Source organism: Microtus pennsylvanicus, chromosome 8 (genome assembly GCF_037038515.1).
Source record: "Microtus pennsylvanicus isolate mMicPen1 chromosome 8, mMicPen1.hap1, whole genome shotgun sequence".
Lineage (NCBI taxonomy): Eukaryota > Metazoa > Chordata > Mammalia > Rodentia > Cricetidae > Microtus > Microtus pennsylvanicus.
This window is the reverse complement of record NC_134586.1, coordinates 54,822,944-54,847,658: the sequence shown is the minus strand read 5'-3', so window position 1 is coordinate 54,847,658 and position 24,715 is coordinate 54,822,944. Positions and strand designations below refer to the sequence as shown.

Sequence of the window (24,715 nt, the reverse complement as noted above, 5' to 3'; positions counted from 1 at the left end):
CTCTAGGCCTGAGTCCTGAGCTTGGACCTCTGTAAGCTTGCCTTATATCTGCCTGCTCACCAACTGGGGACACACTGAAAGGAGGGGGAGACACTCCAGCATCTAGCAGAGGGGCCTGGCTCACAGAAGTACACCCCAATCCTGAAATGAGAGCCTATACTTTGAACGTCTATTGGTCCAGGCTTGGATCCACCCATCCACCCGCCTAGCAGGTACTTATTCATCCCAGGCTGCATAGATATGGCCCGTGAATAGGACAGTTTGAAATACGCCCTCCTGGGGCTGTCTGTCTGGAGAGAGTGAGAGATGTCCCAACAAAAAAGTTACTCAGGTAAACATCTAAAATCAAAGTCAGGCACTGAGAGTTAGGGCTGGTGTCCTTGGCCTCTGGCTTACAGTGAGATCTGGGTGGATCCTTATCCCTCTCTCGTCCTTGGGTTTGAGGAGACCGCTTGGTGGATAATGAGGAAGAACCTAATGTCTGTGTTGTCACGGCGTGAGGTACCACACACTTATCCTCTTGATGATTTTCCAGATGGCCTGACCCTTGCTCCGAAAGGATGCGCCCCAATTTGGAGATTAGAGTTTCAGGGTGGTGCCAAGTAGACCTATGGCAACTGATTTTTGGTAGGGAAGCTCTCCTAAGGAACAATGTGGGTTTGCTTAAGCTATTAGTGGGAGAATATAGATCAGAACAAACCTTTAAAAGGAGAGAGAGAGAAAAAAAAAATCCCACGCCTGCCAGCCCCTTCTAGGTGCCGTAGCCTCTATTTCTGTCTTTAATTTTCCATGGGGAGAAGGTGGGCTTCTCTTAAAGGTGCCCAATGTTGTGAGCCTGAAAAATGCGTCAGCTCTTGCCGAATATTCCCCGGGGCCAGTTTTCAGCCACACCAGGTGTTTTGTGTATTTCTTTTGGAAGGGGGTGATTTTGAGGATGGAACCCAGGATTGTAGGTAAGGGCTCTTGCTCTAGCCCTGGGAAGCCTTATAAAACACTAGTACTGTTTCTTTTCTTGTAACCCATCAGGGCACAGTAGGGAAGGCATGGCATGGGGGACTGTTCCAGGAAGTGGGGATTGTGTGCTAAGCTACAGCTGTGATGTTCCTTTATGGTTCTTCTCATCCCCAAGCCCTACTGGCTGGGAACCTGCTACCCCTCGTGACTGTGTTTTGTTGGCTGAAAGTGGGGGAAGCCAGGCTGCTCCTCTAACTCAAGGGCACTGAGTCAGTATGGCCTGGATGAGGGATTGCCGTGAGCTGGGCCTTCTTTGAGAGTACACCCCGTCCTCCAGCCAGGGCAGGGCCCATGGGACATGTGTGGGGGTCTGTTTTTGTATGGGGCTGAGGGCAGTAAACAGGCAGAACAAGGGAACCGACCCTGGTCTCCTCACTAGGTGAGGGCCACACCTTCTTAGTGCTAACTCCTACTTTAAGTTCCGGCCATGGGCTCCAGCCAAAGGATAATAAAGAGTGTTGCCTTCTGCCAGCATCCTCAGAAAGCCCCATCCTGCCACCAGGAAAACCACTCTCCTTGTTTATTGAGTCCCAGGCAGTCAGGGTAACTACCACCAATTCTCACCTCCTTGATGATCCAGCCTGGAGCCCCTCTCTTTCTTGTTACCAGGGGCCTGGGCATGGTTCATTGTGGTTCTGTTCAGATTTTGTTTTTAGATGTGATTTCTTATTTTATTTTATTTTTTTTTACAGTCCAGGCTGGCCACAAACTCATGGTCCTCTGGCTTCAGGCTCCTGAATGCTGGGATTACACCACCACATTGGGCTCTCAGCCTCCACATTGGGACTTAGCATCCAGTAGACTTTAAAAGCCTAACCAACATAATACCCTAACAGTGGGCATTCCAGTTCCTTGGGAGGACAAGGAGAGAGTGTTGCCAGAGCCCAGGAGTTGGGGCAACATGGCCCCTAGAGCCACATAGGGAGACCCAGGCTACAAAAGCTTTTCTTACCCAAAAATTGAAAAGGAATTAGTTGATAAATTCTATTTCCTTAGTCTTCACATTTCGCATAGGAAAACCCCAAGGCCTCCCTGAAGGCAGGTGACTGACTCAAGGTCATAGGGCTGGGAGCTGGCTGAGCCGGCCTTGGGCCAGTGCCACCTTGGAAAGGATGCTATGGGGAAGCCGCTTGCTACTTACTCTGCAGTGTTAGCAGTCCAAAAAGCCGCAGGAGACTTTTGCAGGCAGCCAAGTCGGATGTTAAGTCAGGGGAGAGCCCAGGGCCAGCCAGGCCCTGCAGACAGGCCTGGTTGCTCCAGGCAGTGTGTCAGGACAAGGCCCACAGTGTGGGATCTGGCATTTTGCCTGCTGGGGTGGTGGTGGTGTTAGGGGACTCTTTGAGAGAGACTACTGGCTTCTGGAAGACAGCACAGGGCCTGCTGGAATACCCCTCAAATGGCCTCCTGTTATCTAGATATGTTTCAGCATGGGGCCAGCGGAAGCAGGGGCTGTGCCAGAGCTGCCCCCTTGACCAGGACTGGTGCTACCCTTGTGGAAAGTTGCAGCCATCTGGAATTGTCTCAAATTGGGCTCTGCTTTGAGGATGGAGGGCCCTGTGGTCTGGTCTCCTACCTGCCTGAGGTGTGTGTTTACATGGGCCACCTGGCATCAGCATCTGAAGGAAAGGACAGATTGAGTTTGAGTTCGTAGAGCATGGTGGTCCCTCCACCAGAACTGCCACTTCACACAGGATAGGAGAGAGACTAGGTGGCTCCACCCTCATCTGGCATTTAGAGCTGGGGGTGGGGCTCACGGTCTGTTGTGAAGAGTCCTCCAGATGTTTCACAGGCCTACCTGTGAGGAATGATTTAAACAGTCTTCCTGTGTGCCCTGAGGTGAGGGCTGAGGACAAGGGGGAAGGGTCAGGCCTAAACTTGGCAACAGACACATGATAGGTAGAATGTCAGACTGTGGGGGACCTCAGATGTCAAGTTTGTCACCTGCATCCTCCACCTTGATACTAATGGGCTGATGGGAGAGATAAGGATTGAGCATAAGATGACACAGCAAGTTCAAGCCAGGGCATAGGTCTCTCTCTCTCTCTCTCTCTCTCTCTCTCTCTCTCTCTCTCTCTCTCTCACACACACACACACACACACACACACACACACACACACACACGAGATATAATATTGCTGAAGATGGACACAAGACCTCGCTCATACTAGGCAAGCACTGTACCCCTGAGCCACATCTCTATGCATTTAGTTAATTTTTATTGGTGTGCATGTTTTTGTATATATGCACATATGTATATGTGTGTGTGTGTGTGTGTGTGTGTGTGTGCAAGTATTTACAAGTATCCTAGAAGGCCAGAAGAGGGCCTCAGGTTCCCTGAAGCTAGAGTAACAGTTGGTCCTGAGCCTCCTAACGTGGGTGTTGGGAAATGAACTCCAGTCCTCTGCAAAAACAGCAAGAGCTCTTGGCCGCTGAGCCATCTCTCCAGCCCTGCACTGATTTAGCTTTTAAGACAGGGTTTTTCTATTTGGCTCAAACTGGCCTCAAACTTACTATGTAGCTCAGGTCAGTCTCCAACTCACGATCCTCCCTCCCCCTTCAGCCCTCCAGTGCTGGGATTGCACGTGTGTACCTCCGTGCCCTAATAAGACTGGACTCTGCTCTTATAGTTGGTAGAAATCAGTTTCAGTTAACTTTAGAAGTCAAGAGAACATTTACTGATCCTCTAATGGAAGAGGCCAGGTGAGGTGTGCTTCAGAGGTGGCTATATCCAGGCTCTGAGCTGTTATAGTCTGCCCCGTTTCTGGACTCTGGGGTCCATTCTCCTTGTGGGCACCTTAGCTGCCCCAGTGAAACCCCACCCCCACAAGCCATCCCAACTTAGTAGGAGCCTTCTTTAAAAGAAAAATTTAGGATTATGTATGTGTGCATGTGTGTGTGTGTGTGTTGGGGGCAGTGCACATGGTGTGGTCTGCATGTGTGTGTCAGAGGAAAATCGTGGAGTCTGTTCTCTCCTTCCACCTCTGACAGGTCTCCAGGCTTGTGTGACAAATATCTTTAATCCACTGAGCTGTCTTGCCAGATCCCCAAGCTCCAGTATTTTTTGAACAAGAGCTCTGGCTGTCATTCTAATTGTCCAGGTATAGTCAAGTCCACGAGTTAGCTAGCCATGACCGATCCCTCTTATTGGACAGGTCTTGTTCACATGTTTCCTGGAAGGAGGAGGTGAGATCAAGTCCCCAGATACCTTGTAGGATGAGATCAATACCTGTGCATCTCCAGGTCAAATCAGTTCAGGCTGTTCCCAGGCTGGGTGTGTGTGCCCGCAAGTTAGATAGACCCACTGACACAGAAAGCTAGTCTTCTCTGTCTGAGGTGAGCTGGCCTCTTACCGGTCAGGATTCGCCCCAGACAGGGACAGCCTTTGTTGTTCCTCAAACACTGTGGTGAGAATTGTGCTTTAAACACGCTGACTCCATCCTCCTCTGTCTTTCTTCCTTTGGCACAGCCCAGGACTCAGGTGCATGTTGCCATTTTCCATTTCTGTGCCTCACACATCGCAGATATTACCAGTCCACCTCCGCGATTGTCGGGCAGTGTCGAGTTCGGAAGTGGCAGAAGCCCCAGTGGCTTCTTGCTTGTGTCTCAGTCCTTACCCTAGGATTCTGCTCTCCTTAAGAACAGGACCTCAGCTTCTCGGGCGCTGCTGTCATCTTTCCCCATACAGTGCCTGGCACATAGTAGGTGCTTCAGAAATTGATGCCTATTGCTACCGTGTGGTTCCTGGGACTCATTGTTTGTGCCCTGATGCAGGGAGAGGACTGAGGAGGAAGTCTGGTATGTACTGACAGGGCGGCAGCCATAGCTTTGCTCAGGTCGTGGAAGAAGCTAGAAAGTAGAGCTGCCAGGGAGAAGGAGAAGTGGGGCTTAAGCAGGGACTGGTGCCTTTGCCCACCTTCCTCCCTCACCCCTGCGCAGCACCTTTAATCCCAGTTTAAGTGGCCTTGAAATCTTAGCTCTCCATCAACAACTACAGCTTTCCGAGTCTCCACATTTTTATATTCCAGGAAAGCTGAAAAGCCTTCCTGTGTCTGGGCCAGCAGCACCACGGGTGGCCTGGGACTCCAGGCCCAGAGCTCTGCCGGCCTTGTCTGTTTCCCAAATCCAGTCCTAAAGAACAGAGGCTCCCTGTTTAAAAAAAAAGAAGCATCTATGGTGCAGCCCTGTTGTGGTGTTCCCACTGATTGTGCACTCTGGGGTTCACCGTACCACCGTAACATGAACAAATAAGTCAGAATCCATGAGATGGCTTCTGGGCCATCCCCAGGGGAGAGCTGCTGGACAGTGGAGTTCAGCAGGTTTCCTGATCTGCCTTCTAAGACTCTTGGGGGCTGTCATGGTGGCTCAGCCAGTGACCCGAAGTCAACCGCCAGGACCCACATGGTGGAAGGAGTCTCCTGCAAGTTGTCCTTTGACCTCCACGTGATACCTCCACCCCAACACACAAAGAAATATAATAATAACGATGATGATGATCCCAATGAAAGAATCCTCTCCAGCCCTCTGTCTAGCCTTGCCATGTCCATAGGGGGATGGTTAGCCAGGGACAGATCAGGAACCCGGGCAGGTTACAGAGCTGGTAGTGGTATGGGCTTTCTGATCTGGTCTAGTGAGTGACTTACCAATGCATACTAGCAAAAATGAACCTCTCTTTTTAAAAAGGTTGTTATATGCATGTATGGTATGTGTGTATGATATGCGTATATATATATCCGAGCAGGGTCAGAGGAGAACTTGCAGGAGTCAGCTCTCTTCTTCCACCTTGTGGGCCTGGGAGAACAAACTTAGGTTATCTGCCTTGGCAGGAAGCACCTTCACTTGCCAAGCCATCTCCCTGGCTCAAAAGGGAACTAACTTACTTTCTCTCTCTCTCTCCCTCTCTCTCTCTCTCTCTCTCTCTCTCTCCCTCCCTCCCTCCCTCCCTCCCTCCCTCCCTCCCTTGCTTTTCCCTTCCTTTCTTTTTCCTTCCCCTTCCTTCCTTCCTTCTTTCCTTCCTGAGACAGGGTTTCTCTGTGTATCTTTGGCTGTACTAGAACTCACTCTGTAGACCAGGATGGTCTCGAACTCACAGAGATCTGCCTGCCTCTGCCCCACCCCCCAAGCGCTGGGATTAAAGGCATGCGCCACCACGTCCAACATTAAAAGGGACCTTTTTTGTACATCAAACCTACCTGGGCTTCCAGCAGCTCCTCACAGTGTGATTCCCTGGAACTTGGGCTGTCTGGGTTCAAGAGCACTGAAGCCAGCGGAAGGATTCAGACTGAGGAGAGGAAAGGAGGAGGAGGAGGGAGGGAGAATATGTTTGTGTCTGACTGACACACAGGGCTGCATTAGCCCTTAGGTGAGAGTAAAGGTCTGTGTGTGCCTATCCATGCTTGGGACTCAGCATCCCCATGTCAGATCCCTGGTCCCACAGGCTCAAAGGAAGCCCCTCCATAACATATGTGTGTTGAGTGTCACCCATGGTCAGACCTGGTCACCCTGGGCCCTGACCATACCTCTTTGTTTCCTCTTTGTGACAGGTGCAGAGCCAGCCCCACAGCCTCTTCAGAGGAGCCTTTCAAGTGTAAGTAGTTTTTCAGCTTCCTTACAGGCTTAGCCCGCCCCCCTCCCCTTACTGCCACCCACTGCCAGACCCCATGGGGGAGGAGTCTCCTGTTTAAAGTGTCCTCCAGGCTCCTGAGGAAGACAAAATCCCTGAGGTGGCCCCATTACCTTGTTCTTGGCACCTCTGGGTGGAGGGTCACCTGACCTGCCTGTACTCATGCTGTGCCAGAGAGTAGATGTAGCAGATGCTGCATGGGGTATGGGAGCTTGGATGAATTGATTCTGAGACCCACTTCAAGGGTGGCCTGGCTCCAGACAGGATGCTCCAGATTTTGATCCCAAGCCTCTCTAATCTCTTCTGTGCGGGGGCGCACACACATATACACGTGTGCGCGTGCATGCGTGTGTTGCTGGGGATGGAGGGGTGCTCATTTTGAGCCCTACCACTGAACTATAGCCCAGCTTCACTGAAAGATCTATTAGAACAAAACTCAAAATGTTCAGCAACGTTCCAAGATCTCAGTGAGTTTCTGACGCCCTTCACACTGATGGTTCTAGTGTTATTGCTGGCCAGGGCGTTTTATCCATACCCACTGCTGTCTGTCCTATGGAGAGCCACACGAATAGTATTTTTGCTGAATCATTGGGGAGTAATTCACAAATGGGGTGCCCCTTCCCCTAGTCCTTCACGTATTTCATAAGAGCGAGGCCTTCGTCTTACGTAACCACAGCCCAATTATCAGCCCCGGACATTTAACATTGACATAGTTCTCATATCTAATCTTCTGACTGTCTTGGTACTCACTACAGCTTGCTTTTTCGTCTCTTTAGTTTTTTTTTCCCTTTCTTCTAGCTCAGAGTTGTAAGGGTGCCCAGAAGGAGGATTTTGATGTTGTTTTCAGACTGAGTTGATTTTAAATTCGGGACTTTGAGGTCCTTTTAATCTTGACGTGGAGGGTGTATACAGCTCTCGAGAATGTTCCAAGTTCTTGCCCTGCCATCTGCCAGCCACTCCCCTGTCCTGCCACTCTATCAATCTTGTGACCCACCTGTGGACCCTGCTCTCAAGTTGGAGAACTCCACCTTCTTGGATAGAGCTCTCTTAATATCTAATCTCCTTCCCTCCCCGTCACTCTTTCTCTCTCTCTCTCTCTTTTCTTCTCTTGGTTCTGGGGCGGAGCCCTTGGGTGGAAACAATGCTCTATCCTGAGCTGTACCCTCAGTTCCCAAGGAAGGTCTCTCACTGGTACAGGGCTGGGGCATGATCAGCTTGGGGACATCTGTAGAGCTCTCATGAGTCCCCTGGTAACTGCCCCTAGTGGCTGGGTCCGATTGCACTTTTTCTCACTCTCCCTGGCCCAGTGTGCTCTTGTGTTGGTCGCAAACAGCCGACTAGAGACCATAGGTTCTCTGATGTCAGACGTGCCCATCCCCAGAGGCTGAGAAGACCTCTCTGAGCAGCTGAGTGGACGGATAACCTGCTCTGCTGTGCTCAGTCTTCACTGTAATGGCCATGTGTTGGGGACACTTATTGTTAGCGGGTACTAGACTTGCCCGGAAGTGTAACACATTACCTGGTTACAACCCCGAGGGCCATGTTACAGCCTCAAGAGTCGTAGAAAGAAGGAATTCTTGTTCTTTCTCTGAAAATGGTAGATGAACAGGTGGAATGCTTACTGAGTGCCAGGCATGGTTGCACCCCCCAGCAAGTTGGGTGTGGACTTGAGTCGTGCAGGATACTAGGTATTGATATCTCCGTTGCGCAGATTGGGAAACTTAGACTCAGGGATAAAGGAGCACCTCCCAGGTTCCCACAACTCTGAACCCATTTGCCCGACTCTGGTGCCCACTTGGTGGCACTGCCCTACTGCCCTCACCATAGGCAGGGAGTCCCCTCAGGCCCAGCCCCTTCCCCTTCCCAAGGCCTTCCTGCCCCTGGTTAATGAACAGCCAAGGATAGTGGAAGCCAAGGAGGCCCGTGCTTGTTCTGAGGCTGGAATGTGAGTTCTGTTTCTAGATAAAGAGTCTTGTGCTAGTGGCTGACCCCTTGGGGCCTGGCAGCCTCATAGGCAGAGAGCAGATGGAGGCCAGGCTGCTCCTCAGTGCCAGTCCCAGATGTAGATCAGGCTGCGGGGCACTTTGGCCCTCACGGCCCCACACCACTCCTGTGTGGCCCTCCTGCCTTGCTCTTTCTGGAAAGGCTCATGGCCTCCCTTCCACCCGCCACGTGGATTTGCAGGGAGCATATCACTCAGGAATGATACACACTTGAGCTCTGGGTGTGGCCCACCCTCGCACATCACGTGGGGCCTCTGGCCTTTGGGTTTCCAGCTGAGAAAGGTGAGATAATATCTTTTCAGCCTAACGGTGGGGAGCGTAACACTGAGGAGTCAGGCAGGTCCAGGCTCATTCTGGCTTCAGGACTGGGATGTGGCTCAGTGGGTCTGTTATAAGGCCTGGGTCGCCTTCTCCAGAACCACAGAACAAACAACAAAGCCCCCTGCCTAGCCCCAGTCTGTGCCTGATGTGTGACCTTGAAGGGAATCACCAAATATCTCTGAGTCTCAGACTCCCCACTATAAAATGGAGAAGTCATGTCAAGCCAGGAGAACTGCAGTCCACTGCAGGTGACATGGATGGAGACTTGGTGAGCCCAGGGGAGTTTTAAGGGCTCAGTAGGACTAACAAACTTAGTGCTAAGCATCCCACATAGAATTATTGCATCAAAGAGGTCCCTAGAGCAGCGACATCCCCCTCAATTGAAGAGGCAAGTTCACCTTTCAGGGTGCTGCCCCCTGGGATGTCCACTTCTGGGGTGCTTGTCCTTTAGGGTGCTAGATACTCTAAGGAAGAGACTGTGAGCAGGCATACCACCTCCTGCTTGTCTGTGGACTCCAGTTATCCTCTGGAAAGTGCCACCTCAGCTCCTGCTCCCTAGGGGAGTCGTCAGTTAGAAAATGGCATTTGTGTGTTTACCCTGATGATAAAAGTCATATTTTGAACACAGAAAGTACTAAAAGAAGGGAGGAAGTCACCCTTTTCCCACCATGCAGGGGTGACCACAGTATAATGGAGTGGTGTGTGTGCGTACACACGTGTCCATAAGCCGCCGGAAGTGGAACATATCAGTCATCCTACCACACGGGAGACTGAGGCATGAAGGTCTCTGCTATAGCTTGGAGTCTGAGGCCAGTCAGGGCTGCAGAGTAAGACCCTGTTTTTGTTGTTATTGTTGTTTGTTTTGTTTTATTACGATAAAAGATCTGGAGTCAGACAGTAGTGGCACACGCCTTTTAATCCCAGCACTAGGGAGCCAGAGGCAGACAGGTCTCTGTGAGCAGAGTTCCAGAACAGCCAGGGTGGCTACACAGAGAAACAGAAAAGGCAAAAGACTGGGGTCCTGCTGTGTTGTCTAGGCTGGTCTGAAACTCCTGTGCCCTAGCCATCCCTCTGCCTCAGCCCTCTGAGTAGGTGAGACCACAGGTATCTGGCCAGCATTTTCCTCTGGAATTGAGACAAAGCATAGTCTCAATTGTGGGCGGGGCTAGCAATCTATTCTTTTTTTTTTTTTTTTTTTTTTTTTTTTTTTGGTTTTTCGAGACAGGGTTTCTCTGTGGCTTTGGAGCCTGTCCTGGAACCAGCTCTGTAGACCAGGCTGGTCTCGAACTCACAGAGATCCGCCTGCCTCTGCCTCCCGAGTGCTGGGATTAAAGGCGTGCGCCACCACCGCCCGGCAACAATCTATTCTTAAAAGAATACATGAGACCCAGTTCTGACAAGCCCCTATGAGGTACATTTTCCTTTTTCTGCCTCTGTCTTTTGGATGCTAACTAGACCCCACGGGTGTTCTGAGCTTCCTCACTCTCTCTCTCAGGTCTCTCTCCCTGCCATGTGGCTGCTTATCTTCCATTCCAGTTCATCTCAAACAGCGTGGCTTCCTCCCTTCTCCATTCCTGTCTTCCGAGCGGTTGCTCCGACTTCTAGCTGGCCTGTCCTGGGCATTTTCTTTAAACTCTAATGAAACTGTCATCTTTGAATTAAGGGGGAAAAAAGGATAAAAAAGAATACTATGATCCAGGAGTAGTGACACATGTCCGTGATCCCAGACTCGGGAGCCGGAGGCAGGAGGATAACTGAAAATTGGAAGTCAATAAGAAGTTGTTACTCTTTCTGATAAAACAGTCTATAGTGAACAATGCCTGCTTCTATTTTGTGATAAACCATATTTATAATGTGTAATAGATCATCCCTTTTGGGAAGGGGGCCGAGTGTCGGGGATGGAACTCAGGACCTCAGCAGGCTAGCCAAGTGTCCCAGCATGGAGCTTCCTCAGAGCCCCACTGTGGACACCCTGCCTTCAGGACTCAGTGGGGTGATGGTACCGGCTCAGCTGCAGGAGCCAGCTCTGAGTTTTTCCGTCTGACGACCTGACTGTGGTTGCACAAGGGATATCTTGATGCAGTGTAGAAGTCGTCCCCTTCCCTACATGGGACGGAACCCAGGGAGCATGCGCTCCTCGAGCTCTGCCGCTCAGGCGCACTTCTATCCTGGGGTGCCCATTTTAAAGATGTGCAGACCCCAATTTCAAATCTCTGTTTCTCCAGAAACCATATTCTTTGCCCCTCCTGCCTGACATCCGCAACAGCTTTGGGGCACTGAGAAGTGGCAGCCTCCCTTTAGCGAGTCCTCCTCTGCCTGTGGGGCCCTCAAGAAGAGAGGATTCAAAACCTTCCACCCCAACTAGCCTTCCTCATTGGGAGAAGACCTGATAAACCCAGAAACAAAACAAAAACCCATCAACAGTAGGAAGTTAAAAATAAACTCCACTCTCTGGTAACCCTGAACGCATCCCTGCCTCCTCTGACCTTTGTCATAATGGGTATGAAGTCATGCATTGCAGCCTTCTGAGAGGGAAAGGAAAGAAAAACCAAAAGTTTTGGTACAGCGACAGGGGTATATAGCAGTTGCTCAATAAACAGTAGCTGTCATTGCTACACCTTCCTGTTGCTGGTGTGATTGGGTCCTGCTGTTTTGAAGAAGTCAGCACACACAGACAGGGACAGAGCTGCTGTTTTCACAATGCTTTACTGTGCTGGGCACTCCCATAGTCTGACCCATGTCACAGGTCTGGACAGTCTGGCTCTTGTTTCCTATACTGTAGCTGCTGTGACATGGAATTCCCCACAAACACCAGGTTCCACCTGCTCACCTGTTACCAGCCAGTCCTGGGTGCCTGGTCTGCAGAAGGGGCTGCTTTCAGGATCCCTGGAAGGAGAGCCTTTATGCCATCTTTATCTGTTTCCCACCCTTCACTGAGGCGCCTTGGACAGCCGCCACTTTCCCACTGAAAACCTGGGGATGGGGAGTGTCACTTGTTTCCAGACAGGCTTTTCAGGTGGGAATGACCAGATGTGAAGCCCCATTGTCACTTAGGGGCTGGGTGCCGTGGTCCAAGGGACCTCCCTCTTGGTGCCAAGTGCTCTTCCTTGCGAGGAGCACTGATCCCGCCCAGGTCCTGATCCCTGCTTGAGTCTCAGCCCCAGCGTGGCACACCTCCCCAGCCGATCCCACAATTACCTCATTTGGCTGACCTCCCTCTGCCTATCTTTTCCCAGGCTGACTCTCTCTGCCTCTGTCCTCATCCCTCCACTCCTTCCTGCAGCCCTACCCGTTCACCCCCAGACTCTTGTTTTTCTGTTCTCTAACACAAGTTGTCTTGGGATTTTCAACTGGAGCCCTTGATCGGTTCTCTTACAGGGCCTTGTCTTGTCTTTCATCTAAGGCTGGTGCCAATCAGTGGGAACAATGCCACAATTGATTGGTAATGTCTGTCAGGAGAGCAGGCTAGCAGAAGGTGGGATGTCTGTCGTTTTATGGCATTCCCTCGGTAATGAATACCTGAAGAGGGAAAGCCCAGAGGACTTCAAAAGGGCTCCATAGCCAGCAGGAAAGAGGCTCCATGGGGGTGGGAAGAAGAGGAGGGGCCTGAGGAGGGAGAGCGTGAGACCTTGTTTTTCACACCAGGCAGCCTGAGTATTCAAACTCTGGTATTATACTAGGCTTTGTGTTTTGTGCTGGGGTGTGGATAATGCAGGGATCCCTTGGGTCACTGGATAGGATTGCCAGGGAAAACACAGAGCCCTGACTGAGTCAGCGTTCACATGCACCTCTCTGTGTGCCATTCTATGGGTCCTCTGTAAGAGCACCCAGCGCTCTTAACCACTGAGCCATCTCTCCAGCCCCAGAGTCTATTTTTAAAAGCCTGTGTCTCCTATGATGCAGCTTTTGAACTGTGGTCACAGAGCATTGCTCTTGGAGACATTCAGAGTCATCTGTCACCCTTAAAGAGGCAGAACTAGAGTGACCTTTGTTCTTTTGAGACAGGGTTCTGCTGTACAGCTCTGGCTGGCTTGGAACTTACAGCCATCCTCCTGCCTCAGCTTCCTGGCTGCTGGGATATATTATAGGTGTGGGCCATCACACTCAGGTGAGACAGTGACCTTCTCCAAGCTGACTGATGCCTGGGTCCTATGGCCAAGGAGAAATGTCACCTCAGCTTACCTTCTCTGCTTGGGGCTGGATCTTGACTTTCCCTTCCCTTTGACCTTTCCAGTCTTTGAGAAAGTTTACTTTTCATCTGTTTTTGCTTTGCTATCCTGTGGAAAGACCAGGGCTGCTAAGAGTGCTGGATGGCAGGGGAAGTTTGGGGGAAACTCTCAGATGTATATGAAAAGTGAGAATCGAAAGTCTGGTTGTCGGTCATCAAAAACTGTTGGCTTTTGCTGGTGTGGGCGTGTTTGTTTGAAATCCCAGCCCCTGGGAGGATTAGGAGCCCATGGCTATCCTTAGCTACACAGCGAGGTTAAGGCCAGCCTCAGCTACATGAGACTGTCTCCAAAAACGAATGTAGTGGACTTTCCCGTGGCTTTGCCTTTGCTGTGTCCCGTGGACTCTGAGGTGGGTGACAGACTGCTCAGTCTGGAGATTTCCATGGCAATGGGAATCTGAAGCTGCAGTGGGTATGTGTGCCTGTGTGCATGTGCTAGACATGGAAACCATGGCTTCCCACAGCCAGGCACGCACTCCAGCATCAAGCCTCACCCCTGTAAGGATGCTCTGGACGCATGAACTATGTCCCGAGGTCTTAAGCAACAGGTGGGCAGAAGACCGGAAGGGCATTACCCTTAGAGGAAGCTGCGTGTGTCAATGCTTGGCGTGCCCGAGAGTGAAAGCAAAGAGAAACTTTCAGGAAGCTGAGAAAGGCGTGTCTTGGCCTGGCTTATCTTCTGGGCAGGGGAGGGGACTCTCACCTGGTGACCTCAAGGCTGGATGTTGTGTCCAGGGGTTGGTCTTGCTCTGCTTTGGGGAACCAGACTGTGGAGACCAGTGGCCATGTTGTGTGGCTGGAGCTTGCAGCTGTTAGGTAACTGTTTTGATGACGGGTGTCCGCGATGGAAAAGCACAGCTGGCTCTCACCCCAGCTCAGCCGCAAGAGTCACGTTGGCTGGAGGTCCTGGGAGGAACACTGTTCTCAGTCTTACCTAGTTAGACGTTCCACAGGGACATTCTCTATGGCTTGGGGTGGGCCATAGAGAACCTCGCTGCTGATGCTCGTTTGACACCCAGTGTGTTGGAGAACCAGAATATCCGGTGTTTTCCTGGTGGGTTTTTTTTTCTTCCTTTCACAGAATTGAGAAGGGCCTGGTCAAAGTCAGTGCTTGTTTGAAAGGTTCATGAAATAAAAGCCGATTGATCTTCCGGGGCAGAGGGTGTGTGATGTCTCCCAGGGTGAATCTGATCTTGTGCTGAGTCCCTTCCTCCAGCCTTGTCTTGTGTAATTCGAGATGGTCCATTTAGCAGATGATGCTACTGAGGTCCTCAGGGAGAAGCCAGGGTCCAGAGGCCACCATTCAGATGGCCAGTGACCCATTAAGTTCCAGTTAAAATCTAGGTGAGGCTGAGGAGGAGGAGGCCAGTAGAATCTGGGGACCAGATTCTCAAAAGGAGGTGTCACCTGCTATGGACTTCAGAGAGCAAAGCTGCAGCAGCCAGGGGAAGGACCCCCCCCCCTTTTCCAGGCATCAGTCATGTGATGTCAGGAAGAAGTATTAATGTAGAACTCGGCCATGGTGGGGGAGGGGTCAGAAGGAACTCCTTGACCAAACAAATAGATGAGTCAATTAAAAAGGATGAAGTTAGGGGCTATTTATAGCTGTGGCCTAAATCACAGGTATCCTTGCCCCCAAGGAGGAAAAGGAGACCTTTTTTTGGGTGGCCCAAGCTGTATCCATGACTAAGCTGATTATGCCTTGGGCTGCGGAGGGTGGGATCCTGGAGAGAGTCTGAGTGCCCGTGTGTGCGCGCGCGGAGAGCTCAGAGTGACAGCTCAGAGAAGGTGAGGGGCGGGGGCACTGTAGGGGCAGGCCGTGGGTGGGGAGAGGCAGTCCCTTTACAGAAAAGGCTTAGGCTGTCTCCACCATTAGTCTTGGAGAGGAGCCGTTCCCTGGACTTTATCCTCTTGCTTGTGTTAACCTGGTTAAACTTAATGATTGAAAACAAGCCCTCTTTCTTAGCCGGAGGGTCAGTTCTTCGCAGTCACAGCTGGTCTCACTGACTTTCACCTGTTCTGGGTATAATTAAGTGGAAGAACACTTAGCAAGGCCTGGGTGGCATATGGGTGTCTGTTGCTGCTGTCACTACCACCTGCCACACAGCCACCCTGACACGTGGCTGCATCCTGCCTGTGAAAGCAACTGTGGTTTGGAGACTTGGGTTCTTTAATTTGGGAAGGGGGGTTTAATTTGCAAAGTGGCCCCTCTGCCTTTAGCCACTGTCAGTATTTTCCTGTGCCAAGTTGAAGGGGGTAGGACTTTGGGTTGTTAAAGGCGATAACCTGGAAATAACCCTGAGCTCAGCAGTTAAGGATTCAAGACTCGGGAGCGTGCTTCTTCCTGGCTGTGTAAACCTCGGTCAAGTGGCTTAGCCTCATGAGCTTTGGTTGGGCATCTCATCCCACTGGCAGTAAGGGTTGGATGCCGTGAGCCTGGAATGTACCGGCTGAGCATGTGGGTGTCTCTCCATGTGCCTAGGACATTGGCAGAGTGATTTTTGTCCCTGCAGGCTAAGGTGCTCAGAAGTCCCATTACCTTTGGACTAATTAGGAGATAAGTGAGCGGCAGCAATCACTGGAGGAGGATTTAAGGGAAGAAGGGGAAATATTTAGCCTGATTAAAAAAAAAAACACGGTTATTAGGTGGAATTATATAAAGCACCCAGAGCTGTGTGGCCGCATGTCAGCTGCAGTTATTATTTCAACCATAGGAAAACAGTTGGAATTAGAAGAACAAAGGGTTGCTATGACTACAGCCAACCCAGGTTCTTCTCAGTGCACCTGGGGCAGGCCCAGCCCCTGCCCTGGAACAGAAAGCAATCTGAGGCCACCAGAGAAGGTACAGGATTACTGCTGGGGAACCATGGCCACATTGCTGGGAGATGGGTGTAGGCTGGGCAGGGATGGTTTCCCTGAGGAGGTAACATTGAGGAGGGGGAGAGCCAGAAATACACTGGGGTGTGTGGTGGTATACCCCGTTGTGAATTGCTAGGGCCTGCATGGTGGTAATAGGTGGGAATTTCCCCCTCCCCCATAGTGCTGAGGGTGGAAGCAGAGGCTCTGTGTATTATGTGTATACACGGCAAAGCTCTGCCACTGAACCATACCCCAAGCACCTTATAGAGATTTTTTTAAAGTGAATTTTTATTTTCTGTATATGAATGTGCCTGTATATATGTATGTATGTGCACCATGTGGGTGCAGTGCTCACAATGGCCAGAAGAGGGCATTAGATCCCCCTGGAACTGGAGTTACAGATGGTGGGGAGCCACCAAACTAGTTTACTGCCAGAGGAGTAAGTACTCTTTACTACTAACCCATCTCTCCAGCCCCTTGGAGATTTTTTTTTAAGTTATTTTCCTCTTGATGGAAAAGAGAAACATTTTTTAACTTTATCTTGTGTGCATTGGTATCAGATCTCCTGGAACTGAAATGACAGACAGTTGTGAGCTGTCATGTAGGTGCTGGAAATTGAACCCTGCTCTTCCGGAAGAGCAGCCAGTACTCTTAACTACCTAGCCATGTATCTCTTTGGCCCCAAGAAAACATTTTTAATAACAAAAAAGTCGAAATGGACTGGGGTGCATCTTGCTGGCAAAGCACTTGCCTAGCATTTGGATCTCTGGGCTACATTCCCAGCATTGTAGAAAAAGACAAAAAACTGTAATACTCAGGACCCTGTCTCCTCCAGTAGTACCAGCTGGTGAAGGCTTTGTCCCAGATAAACACAGGCTGTGAGTCTACACAGCCATAGGGACAAAGCTCTTTGGGAAGATGTCAATCAGAAACAGTTATTGCTATGTCCTCAGCCCTCCACAATGGGCACCTCCCTTGAGGAGATCAAAAATGACTGACATAAAAGAGGAGCCAGGGACTGGCAATAGAGGAGGTGGGGTGTTAGGGTGACACCCCATGTTTGAGCCCTGACAGTGAGGGAGCCAATCAGACACTAAGCAGGGCTGTGCCCAAGTCATGGCTGCCAAAGGTTTAGGGAGAATGTTGGTCACTTTGTCACTGTCTTGTCAGCTAGGGCTGACAAGAGCCTGCAGTGCCAGGTGCTGCTCTTAGGACCTCTGGTGCCACCAAATCCCAACAGTGCTGCTAAGCAGGGCCCATGCTCTAGGGACTGCTTTATGACTGCTCTCTGCCTGAGAGAGACCAGTGTGTCTGTGTGTGTGTGGGAGGGACAGTGGGGCTCCGGTATCAGGTTCCTCAACCAGCTGGTTTAACCTCACTTCGGTGAGGGGTAGTCTGTCTTCGCAATGGAGCCCGAGGCCTCCAAGGTCTGCCTGTTGTTGGCATTCCATAGTGGTGTTTCTCTGGCTGGGAATATTTTGTTTCTACTGTAAAAGAACAGTAGGAAATGGTGTCCCCTCTCCCACAAATCCCAGACACGTCCCTGTGGTATGGTGCCATCTATGAGAGGGTAGTCCAGCTATTTTCTACCCTTTCTGAGATGCTGAGCTGAGGGGGAACTTCTGTAGCCCTGGCTACCCACTGTGGTTGGGGGTAACCTCTGACACTTTCCTCTTGGATCAGACAAGCAGCCCCCACTTAACTGCCTAGTCCCAGAAGCTACCCCAACAGTCCTCATCTTTGTATCTCGAATTCCTTCCAGTTGAGGCAGGTGAAGTGTGTGGCCCTGTCTAGAGTTGGAAGAGCCGCCACAGAAGGAACTGAAATGCCTTCAGCTTTGCCTGCCTCTGTCCAGCCACTCTTCCCCAGCCCCTGTTGCATGCGCCCTGGCACATGTGCACAGCATCAGCCAAACAACGGCTCTTCCACTGGTCAGCTTTGTTTACATTTTATCCGGTGCCTCCCAGTTTATAATCCCACCCTTCCCAGCCTTGACTCTAAGACTCCTGGGAAGTGGATGTAGCAGGTGAGATTTCTGGGCTCCACCTTTAAAATCGAGTCAATAGGTACAGATGGGTCCTGGTACCCACACCCAAGCTTATGTCCCAGGGTTCTCCAGACCATCAGACCAAAGACTGGCTGCCTGGCAGTGGTAGGTAGCACACATCTTTCATTGGGAGGCAGAAGCAGATGAATCGCCACAAGTTCAAGGCCAGCCTGGTTTATATGATGAGTTTCAGGCCTGCCAGGACTACACAGTGGGACCCTGTGTCAAAAACAAAATGAAGACATCAAGGTTTCTCAAGCAGTTCTTGAAACTTTGCCCAAAGTTTCCCAACTCTTCACCAGAGCCCAGCCCAGGTGACTGGTAGGTGTGATGGGGCAGGATCTGGGATGACCAAGGGGGTTTCCATTCTGAGTGGGCTATCCTTAAACATGGGTGCTCTAAGAGCTTCCAGCCAGAAAGAGGAATGCCAGGAGAGTGTGGCAGTCCTGGGTCACAAAAAGGGTCACCCACCCAGGACCGGACAGAAGAGGTTGGAGAAGCTTCGATTTCAGGTGACATTCCCAGAGAGCTCTTTAGGCAGCTGGGAGCCATTGCTAATACTTGAGCTGGGCTGACCTGGCTACTTGCTAGAATTTGCTAGAAGTGAGCTGGGGACATGCCTCTGAGGAGTCTCCAGCGGCTGGTATGGCTGCATCTTAGGATGCCACCTAAGTGACAGGTGGTGAGAAAGCAGTGCTGTGCCCTGGGTGGACATCACAGCGTTTACCCAGGCAAGTGCTGGGGTTGCCCTGGGAGATGCCTGTGCACAGAGGAAGACACAGATGATTTGTGTCCACCTCTAGGTAGTCCCCACATGGATTTTAACGCTGAGTTTTTCTTCTAGCCAAGCAATAGCTGGTGTTAGGCACCATCTTGTAGCCCTGGAAGCCGCTGCCACCGCCACCCGCTGCACCAACGTCCGTCATCCTGACAGAGTTAGATATGAATCCCGTGCACCCAGGTTTGCAATAGGAGTTTATTCTCTGCCTCTGGCACCTACTATACCCGCAGGGTGGGGGTATGAGGAGTGCCCCCACTCCCCTCTCCTCTCTCCAGTTCTCTCTCTGGAGCATGTCTCCTGCGGCGATCCATGTTGGGCCCCCCATTGGCAGAGTCTGTGGGGGCTAGGTCCTTGGTTTCCTCTCTTCTACAGAGTGGATTGTGTATGGATGTGCCGGGCCTTCTGAGGCCCTATCATGCAGCTTCCAAGGGAATTCCCTGGTGCTCAACAAACCTTTGGGGAAACACCCCAGCAAGTTCACCTCAGAGTCATGTGGAGAGCAGCTCAGGGAATGTGTTGTATAATAGAAATTGAAGCTAAGATTCGGGGCTCTCCAAAACAACAAAAGATCGTCATCTTCTTGGGGAAGTTGTGCTCTGAGGTCAAGAACAGGTTCCAGGTCACTCTCTTTTGCCCTGTCTATCTCTGCGCTTTGCCCTGTGACGCTGCAGGCATCAACTGGGTCCTCACCACTCTGATGTGTTCAGTGTGTCAGGAGGCAGCTGGGACTCTTGGTGGGAGGGGTGGCAGATGGCCGAGCACAGCCTGGTGATACAGTAGGGCCATGAGACCTTGCTCTGGAGGCCGGCCGTCACCCGTCACCCAGGTGAGGGTTCTGTGCATTCCTCTTGGATGGTCTAGTGTCCCTGGTCAAGGGTACTCGAGCCAAGGTGTGGGGTGAGAGAAGGCATCCCATGGAGGGCTTCAGCTCCTGGGAGTGGGGGCGGGGAAGCACATACAGCTTCCCGTTTGCTCAGAACCGAGGGAGGCTCTGGGTAAGTGATTGCTCCTGCCATGATCTTAGGTCATAGTCTGATAGATGCTTTGATTCCAGGAAAGAAGGAAGGAGGCCCTTCCTGTGGGGAAGACAAAGCATTGAAAGAGGAACACTGTGGGGAAGGGGGTACTTAGAAACATTACACACTGTGCCCAGACTTCGCGCCCACTGCACAGTGGGTAAGGCTGAGGCCACCTAGCACAGACTTCTCTCCTTGAAGCCATGGTTTCAGACAGCACGGGTGACAACTTAAGGGGCTTGGCAGTGTCGAGGGTCACAAAGTGACCTAACGCTTGGAGCTTCTGCTTGGGGCTTCTCTTGTGGTCCTGCAGAGCAAGAGCAGGGCTCTTCCTCCCCGTCACAGAGGACACAGGGGCGTAGGTTTGTGAGAGTGGCAGAGGCCTCCCTCCGGAGATGATCCTGGGCTCCCCAGTGCCCGCCCCAGGACCCTGGTGCCCCACCCCCACCGCGAGAGGCCCAGGGGCCCAGATGCTGGGGAAGTGACACTGCTGGAGGTGAATGACAGCTCTGTGGCTGGGTGAGTCAGTGCCAGGAGCCAATGCCTGCTGACTCACGCTCCCGTCTCCTCTGCTGAGGGGGAGGAGAAAGAGGGGAGAAGCAAAGCTGCCCCTTCAGAGCCAAGAGCATGTCCACCTAGGAACTAAGAAGACAGGTGGCCGGCCAGGCCAGGAGCCGGGCGTCCCTGAAGCTTTGTGTGTACTGTCTCCAGGTGCGCACACCCTGGCCCAGAGCACCTAGGAGATACTGTGGTGTGGTCAGGCCTTCCTACTTCCTTGTTCTCCCTTTCCCTTGTCCCCACCCCCTTTTCCCCTCCTTCATCTGCCTCTCCCTTCTAGCCCTCCCTTCTCTCCCTCTCCCTCTCCCCCCTCTCTCCCTTCCTCCCCCACCTTCTCCTCCTGCCTAGCTTTGTTACCACAAGCTGGAGGTCTGCTGAATGGCATTTGAAAAATAGGTTACTCCCCCCAATCCCCAGTCCCCAACCTAGGCTTTGAGTGTCTAGCTCAGAGGGGAGGGTTCTTCCCTATACCCCCCTCTTTGCAGCCTCTTTCTGCCGCCTGTCTTTCCTCTGAACTTCCCGTAAATTTTGTGCTGTTTTAATAAAACGTGCTGTCCCACCATCTCTGATTTTAGGGAACAATAGGGTGACCCTATAATCAGACCAAACAAGAAGATGACAGGCAGGTGACAGATGGGACTTTGTCTCCACACAGCCACCTCCTGCTACCAGGGAGAGCTGCCACTTTGAGCCAGGCCTGGAGTCATGTTTGTAGAAGGGGGACCCTGTGCTTTGCAGAGCTTGCCTTCCTCTCTGGAGTCTGGTGCTAGCCCCGCACTGTCTTCCCCATATCTCCAGGGGCGGACCTTCTTTGCACACAACGGCAGCTGCCTTCCACCCATCCCGGGAGAGGCTCCACTTAGGAGGGCAGTAGGTAGCTCCAGGCTGTTGGGGTTAAATGACCAGAAAGTCACATAACACTCCAGGCAGGCCCTTCAGACCCTCTTCCTGAACCGGAAGGAGGGAAAGCTGAGGCTTGTAAAATGAAAGGGTTTTAGCTGTCAGCGGGACAGTGAGAAACGTAGTATAAACCTAGGTTTGAACAGGTACTGGAGGTCCTGTGCCCACAGTGACGGGTATTCTCTGGCCACTGTCTATTTACCAGGTCCAATATAGCTATTTTTATTTTAATTATTTATTTTTTAAAATATTTTTATGGTTTATTTAACTTTATTGTATGTGCATTGGTGTGAAGGTGTCAGATCTCCTGGAACTGAATCTTCAGACAGTTGTGAGCTGCCATGTGGGTGCTGGGCATTGAACCCAGGTCCTCTGGAAGAACAGTCAGTGCTCTTAACCACTGAGCCATCTCTCCAGCCCCTATAGCTATTTTTAACATTTTATTTACTTATTTGTTTGTGGTTTCTTTTTTTCTTTCTTATTTTTTTCTTTTGGTTTTTCGAGATAGGGCTTCTCTGTAGCTTTGGGGCCTGTCCGGGAACTAGCTCTTGTAGACCAGGCTGGCCTTGAATTTGGAGATCTACCTGCCTCTACCTCCCAAGTGCTGGAATTAAAGGCGTGTGCTACCACAGCCTGGCTTGTTTTTGTTTTCAAGACAGGGTCTCACTGTGTAGCTCTTGCTGGACTGGAACTCACTGTGTAAACCAGGCTGCCTCAAACTCATAGACATCCACCTACTTCTGCCTCCTGAATGCTGGGATTAAAGATGTGCGCCATCATACCTGGCTTATTATCTTCATTTTATGGGTCTTCTGCCTGTGTGCATGTCTGTACCATGTCCATGCAGTGCCTGCAAAGGCCAGAGGAGAGCATCATATTGAGCCACCATGTGGGTGCTGGGAACGGAATCCAGGTCCTCTGGAAGAGTAGCTGATGCTCTTAATCACTAAGTCACCCTTCCAGGCTCTAGTGTGACTGTCCTTGTGTGTACTTTCCCCTCCCCTCAGAGCTCTCTTCCCCCAGCTCTTCTAGACAGAACTTGGCTTGATGACAGTATGGTCGAGAACATGGACTGTCTGGATGTAAATCCAGCTGTGTGTATACCTGCAAACAGAACCCACATCACCCTATCTGCTTGGCCTTGTAAGCTGGTAAAAGGCATTATTCAGTTTGATAGATCCCATCTGGAGGTCCTCTGGTCCTCTGGGTGAAGATGTGGACCTGCTCTGAGCCTCAGCATCCACCCTGTGCACAGAGAGTGGGGTTGCAGCCAGCTCAGGAGTGGGATGCTGAGCCCCAGGTAGATAGGCCCCTGGCCAGAGGTAGAGAGCTAAGATGATACTCTAGCAAGTTCACTTTCACTCTGGGGAGGGCAAGGCTGTCCATTGTTTTGTGTTCTGTTTGTGTCCAGTGAAACCACCAGCTTCCTGGTTGGCCTCATCGGAACAAGCCATGGGGGCTCCAGCTGACCTTGCCAGTATACCCTGACAAGTTGCGCCCTGCCCTTCACTGGGGCTGTGTTGGCTGAGCCCAGGCTGGACCACGCCCCTTTTTCTTTGCATTTGGAGCACAGGTGTTAGAAGTTGGACCGTGTACTAGTGCAGGCCAGCTCTCTTGAGACACCACGGAGGGTATGGTCCCAGGGGATCCCAGTCCCTGAGGCACCTTTGATGGCGGGAACCTATATTTGCCCATCCTCCGTGGTCCCTGCTCTTCTCTTCTGCTTTTGCCTGCCAGACCCCTGGAGATGGTTCAGTTGTCACGCTTGACTTAACCTCTTTGCAGAAATAGATTACCAAAGGATGAAGGCCATGTGATCCAATTAAATGATTAAATCTGTTAAAGGTGTACTTTTTAAAAAAGGCTTTAAATAAGTAATTTCTCCTAAAAAAATTTTTTTTTGAGCCAGGCTCAGATATCCCAGGTTAACCCCAAACATTCTGTAGCTGAGTATGACCTTGAACTCCTGATCCTGGTACCTCCTTCCAAAAGCTGAGTTTTCTGACCAGTGCCAACTCCCTGGCTCCTGTGTTTTCTTTACAGAAACATCTCCCCCGCTGAGAGGGCGGAAAACGTTAATCCAGTGATGCTTGTTAGATACCTCTTAGGCCATAGATGGAACCTGAGCAGAAGAGCAGACCCTTGGCAGACAATTCTAGTGGATCCCAGCCCTCCTATTTAGACATTATTGATAGATCCCAGGCCTCCCATTCAGACATCACTGACGGATCCCAGCCTTCCTCTTCAGACACTACTGATGGATCCCAGCCCTTCTGCTCCTTGCACCTGTATGTTCGCTATTGGTCTGTGGAGACTTCGCTCCAATGATTCCCTTTTGATCTTTGAGATGCACTTGCTGACTAGAGGCAGGCCCCTGTACACAGGGGCCCCCATCACAGTCCCGTGACCCCTGGCTCAGCCTGTCACGTCATGTGGCCTTCACTTCCCTGTTTGCCCTTGAGCCTGGTTCCCTAATTTGTCAGCTGGCCTAGTGGCTTGCAGCTGGTTTTTATTTTTTTAAATTGCATCTATTGAGTGTGAGTGGGTTTGTGTGTGCACCGGTCACTCCGCTCATGTGGAGGTCAGAAGACAAGCTGCAGGAGTTTGCTCCTCCCATCATGTCAGTGCCCCATCTAGGGACTGTGGCGAGGCGCTTTTGCTCCCTGAGCCATCTCATCATCTCACTAGGCTTCTTAAAGGCACCAGGCCCTATTTTACTTGTGAAGTTGTAGAGATGGCATCCCTGACTGTCATGGTTAAGACCATGGACTTTGGAGATTTGGACAGGAGGCCTAGGAGCCATTCACAGCTCAAGTATGCATTGTGTGGCCACTGCCAAATGACCTTCACCTTTCTGGGTGGTGTCATCAACAAAAGCAAGGCAGTGAAGGCACCTTTGGAGGGAGTGAACTAAAAGAACGCCTGGGAGAACTTAGCATAAAGCTGGGGAAATGTGGTTCCTATTAAATGCAGCTCTCTTCCTTTCTGATTCTTCATCATCAACATCATGATCGAGGATGGGTGTTTTATCTGCATGTCTGTATGTGTACTACATGTGTGCCTGGTGCCAACAAAGACCGGAGGAGAACATCAGATTCCCTGGAACTGAAGTTACACAGTTGTGAGCCACCATGTGGGTGCTGGGAATCGAACCTGGGTTTTCTGGAAGAGCAGCCAGAGCTCTTAACCACTGAGCCGTCTCTTCAGCCTCTTTATGAATTTACTTTTATTTTGAGACAGGGTTATGCTTTGTAGTCCAGTTACTCTCTACGTAGCCCAAGTTAATCTCAAATTGCTGGCAATCCTGCAGTTTCAACCTCCCAAATACTGGGGTTTCCGACAGGGTTTCTCTGTGTGTAAGTAACCC

At 51.1% G+C, this 24,715-nt stretch overlaps 1 protein-coding gene across 5 annotated transcripts in view; it reads left to right on the top strand.

Annotated features, from left to right (window-relative positions):
* The window catches only part of Slc6a6 (solute carrier family 6 member 6), a 75,461-nt gene that overhangs the window by 8,555 nt on the left and 42,191 nt on the right, over window positions 1–24,715 (top strand). For 3 of the 5 annotated variants that reach the window (XM_075983473.1, XM_075983474.1, XM_075983477.1), the window contains exon 2: window positions 6,556–6,599. The exons of 1 other annotated variant lie outside the window; for it this stretch is intronic. Coding sequence is in view for 1 of the 4 variants with exons in the window: in XM_075983472.1 (XP_075839587.1) it covers window positions 19,036–19,054 (19 nt within the window). In the remaining 3 variants the exon portion in view is untranslated. Of the gene's footprint in view, window positions 1–6,555; window positions 6,600–18,937; window positions 19,055–24,715 lie in introns of those variants that run through there. One more of the 5 variants, XM_075983472.1, reaches the window with a different exon arrangement.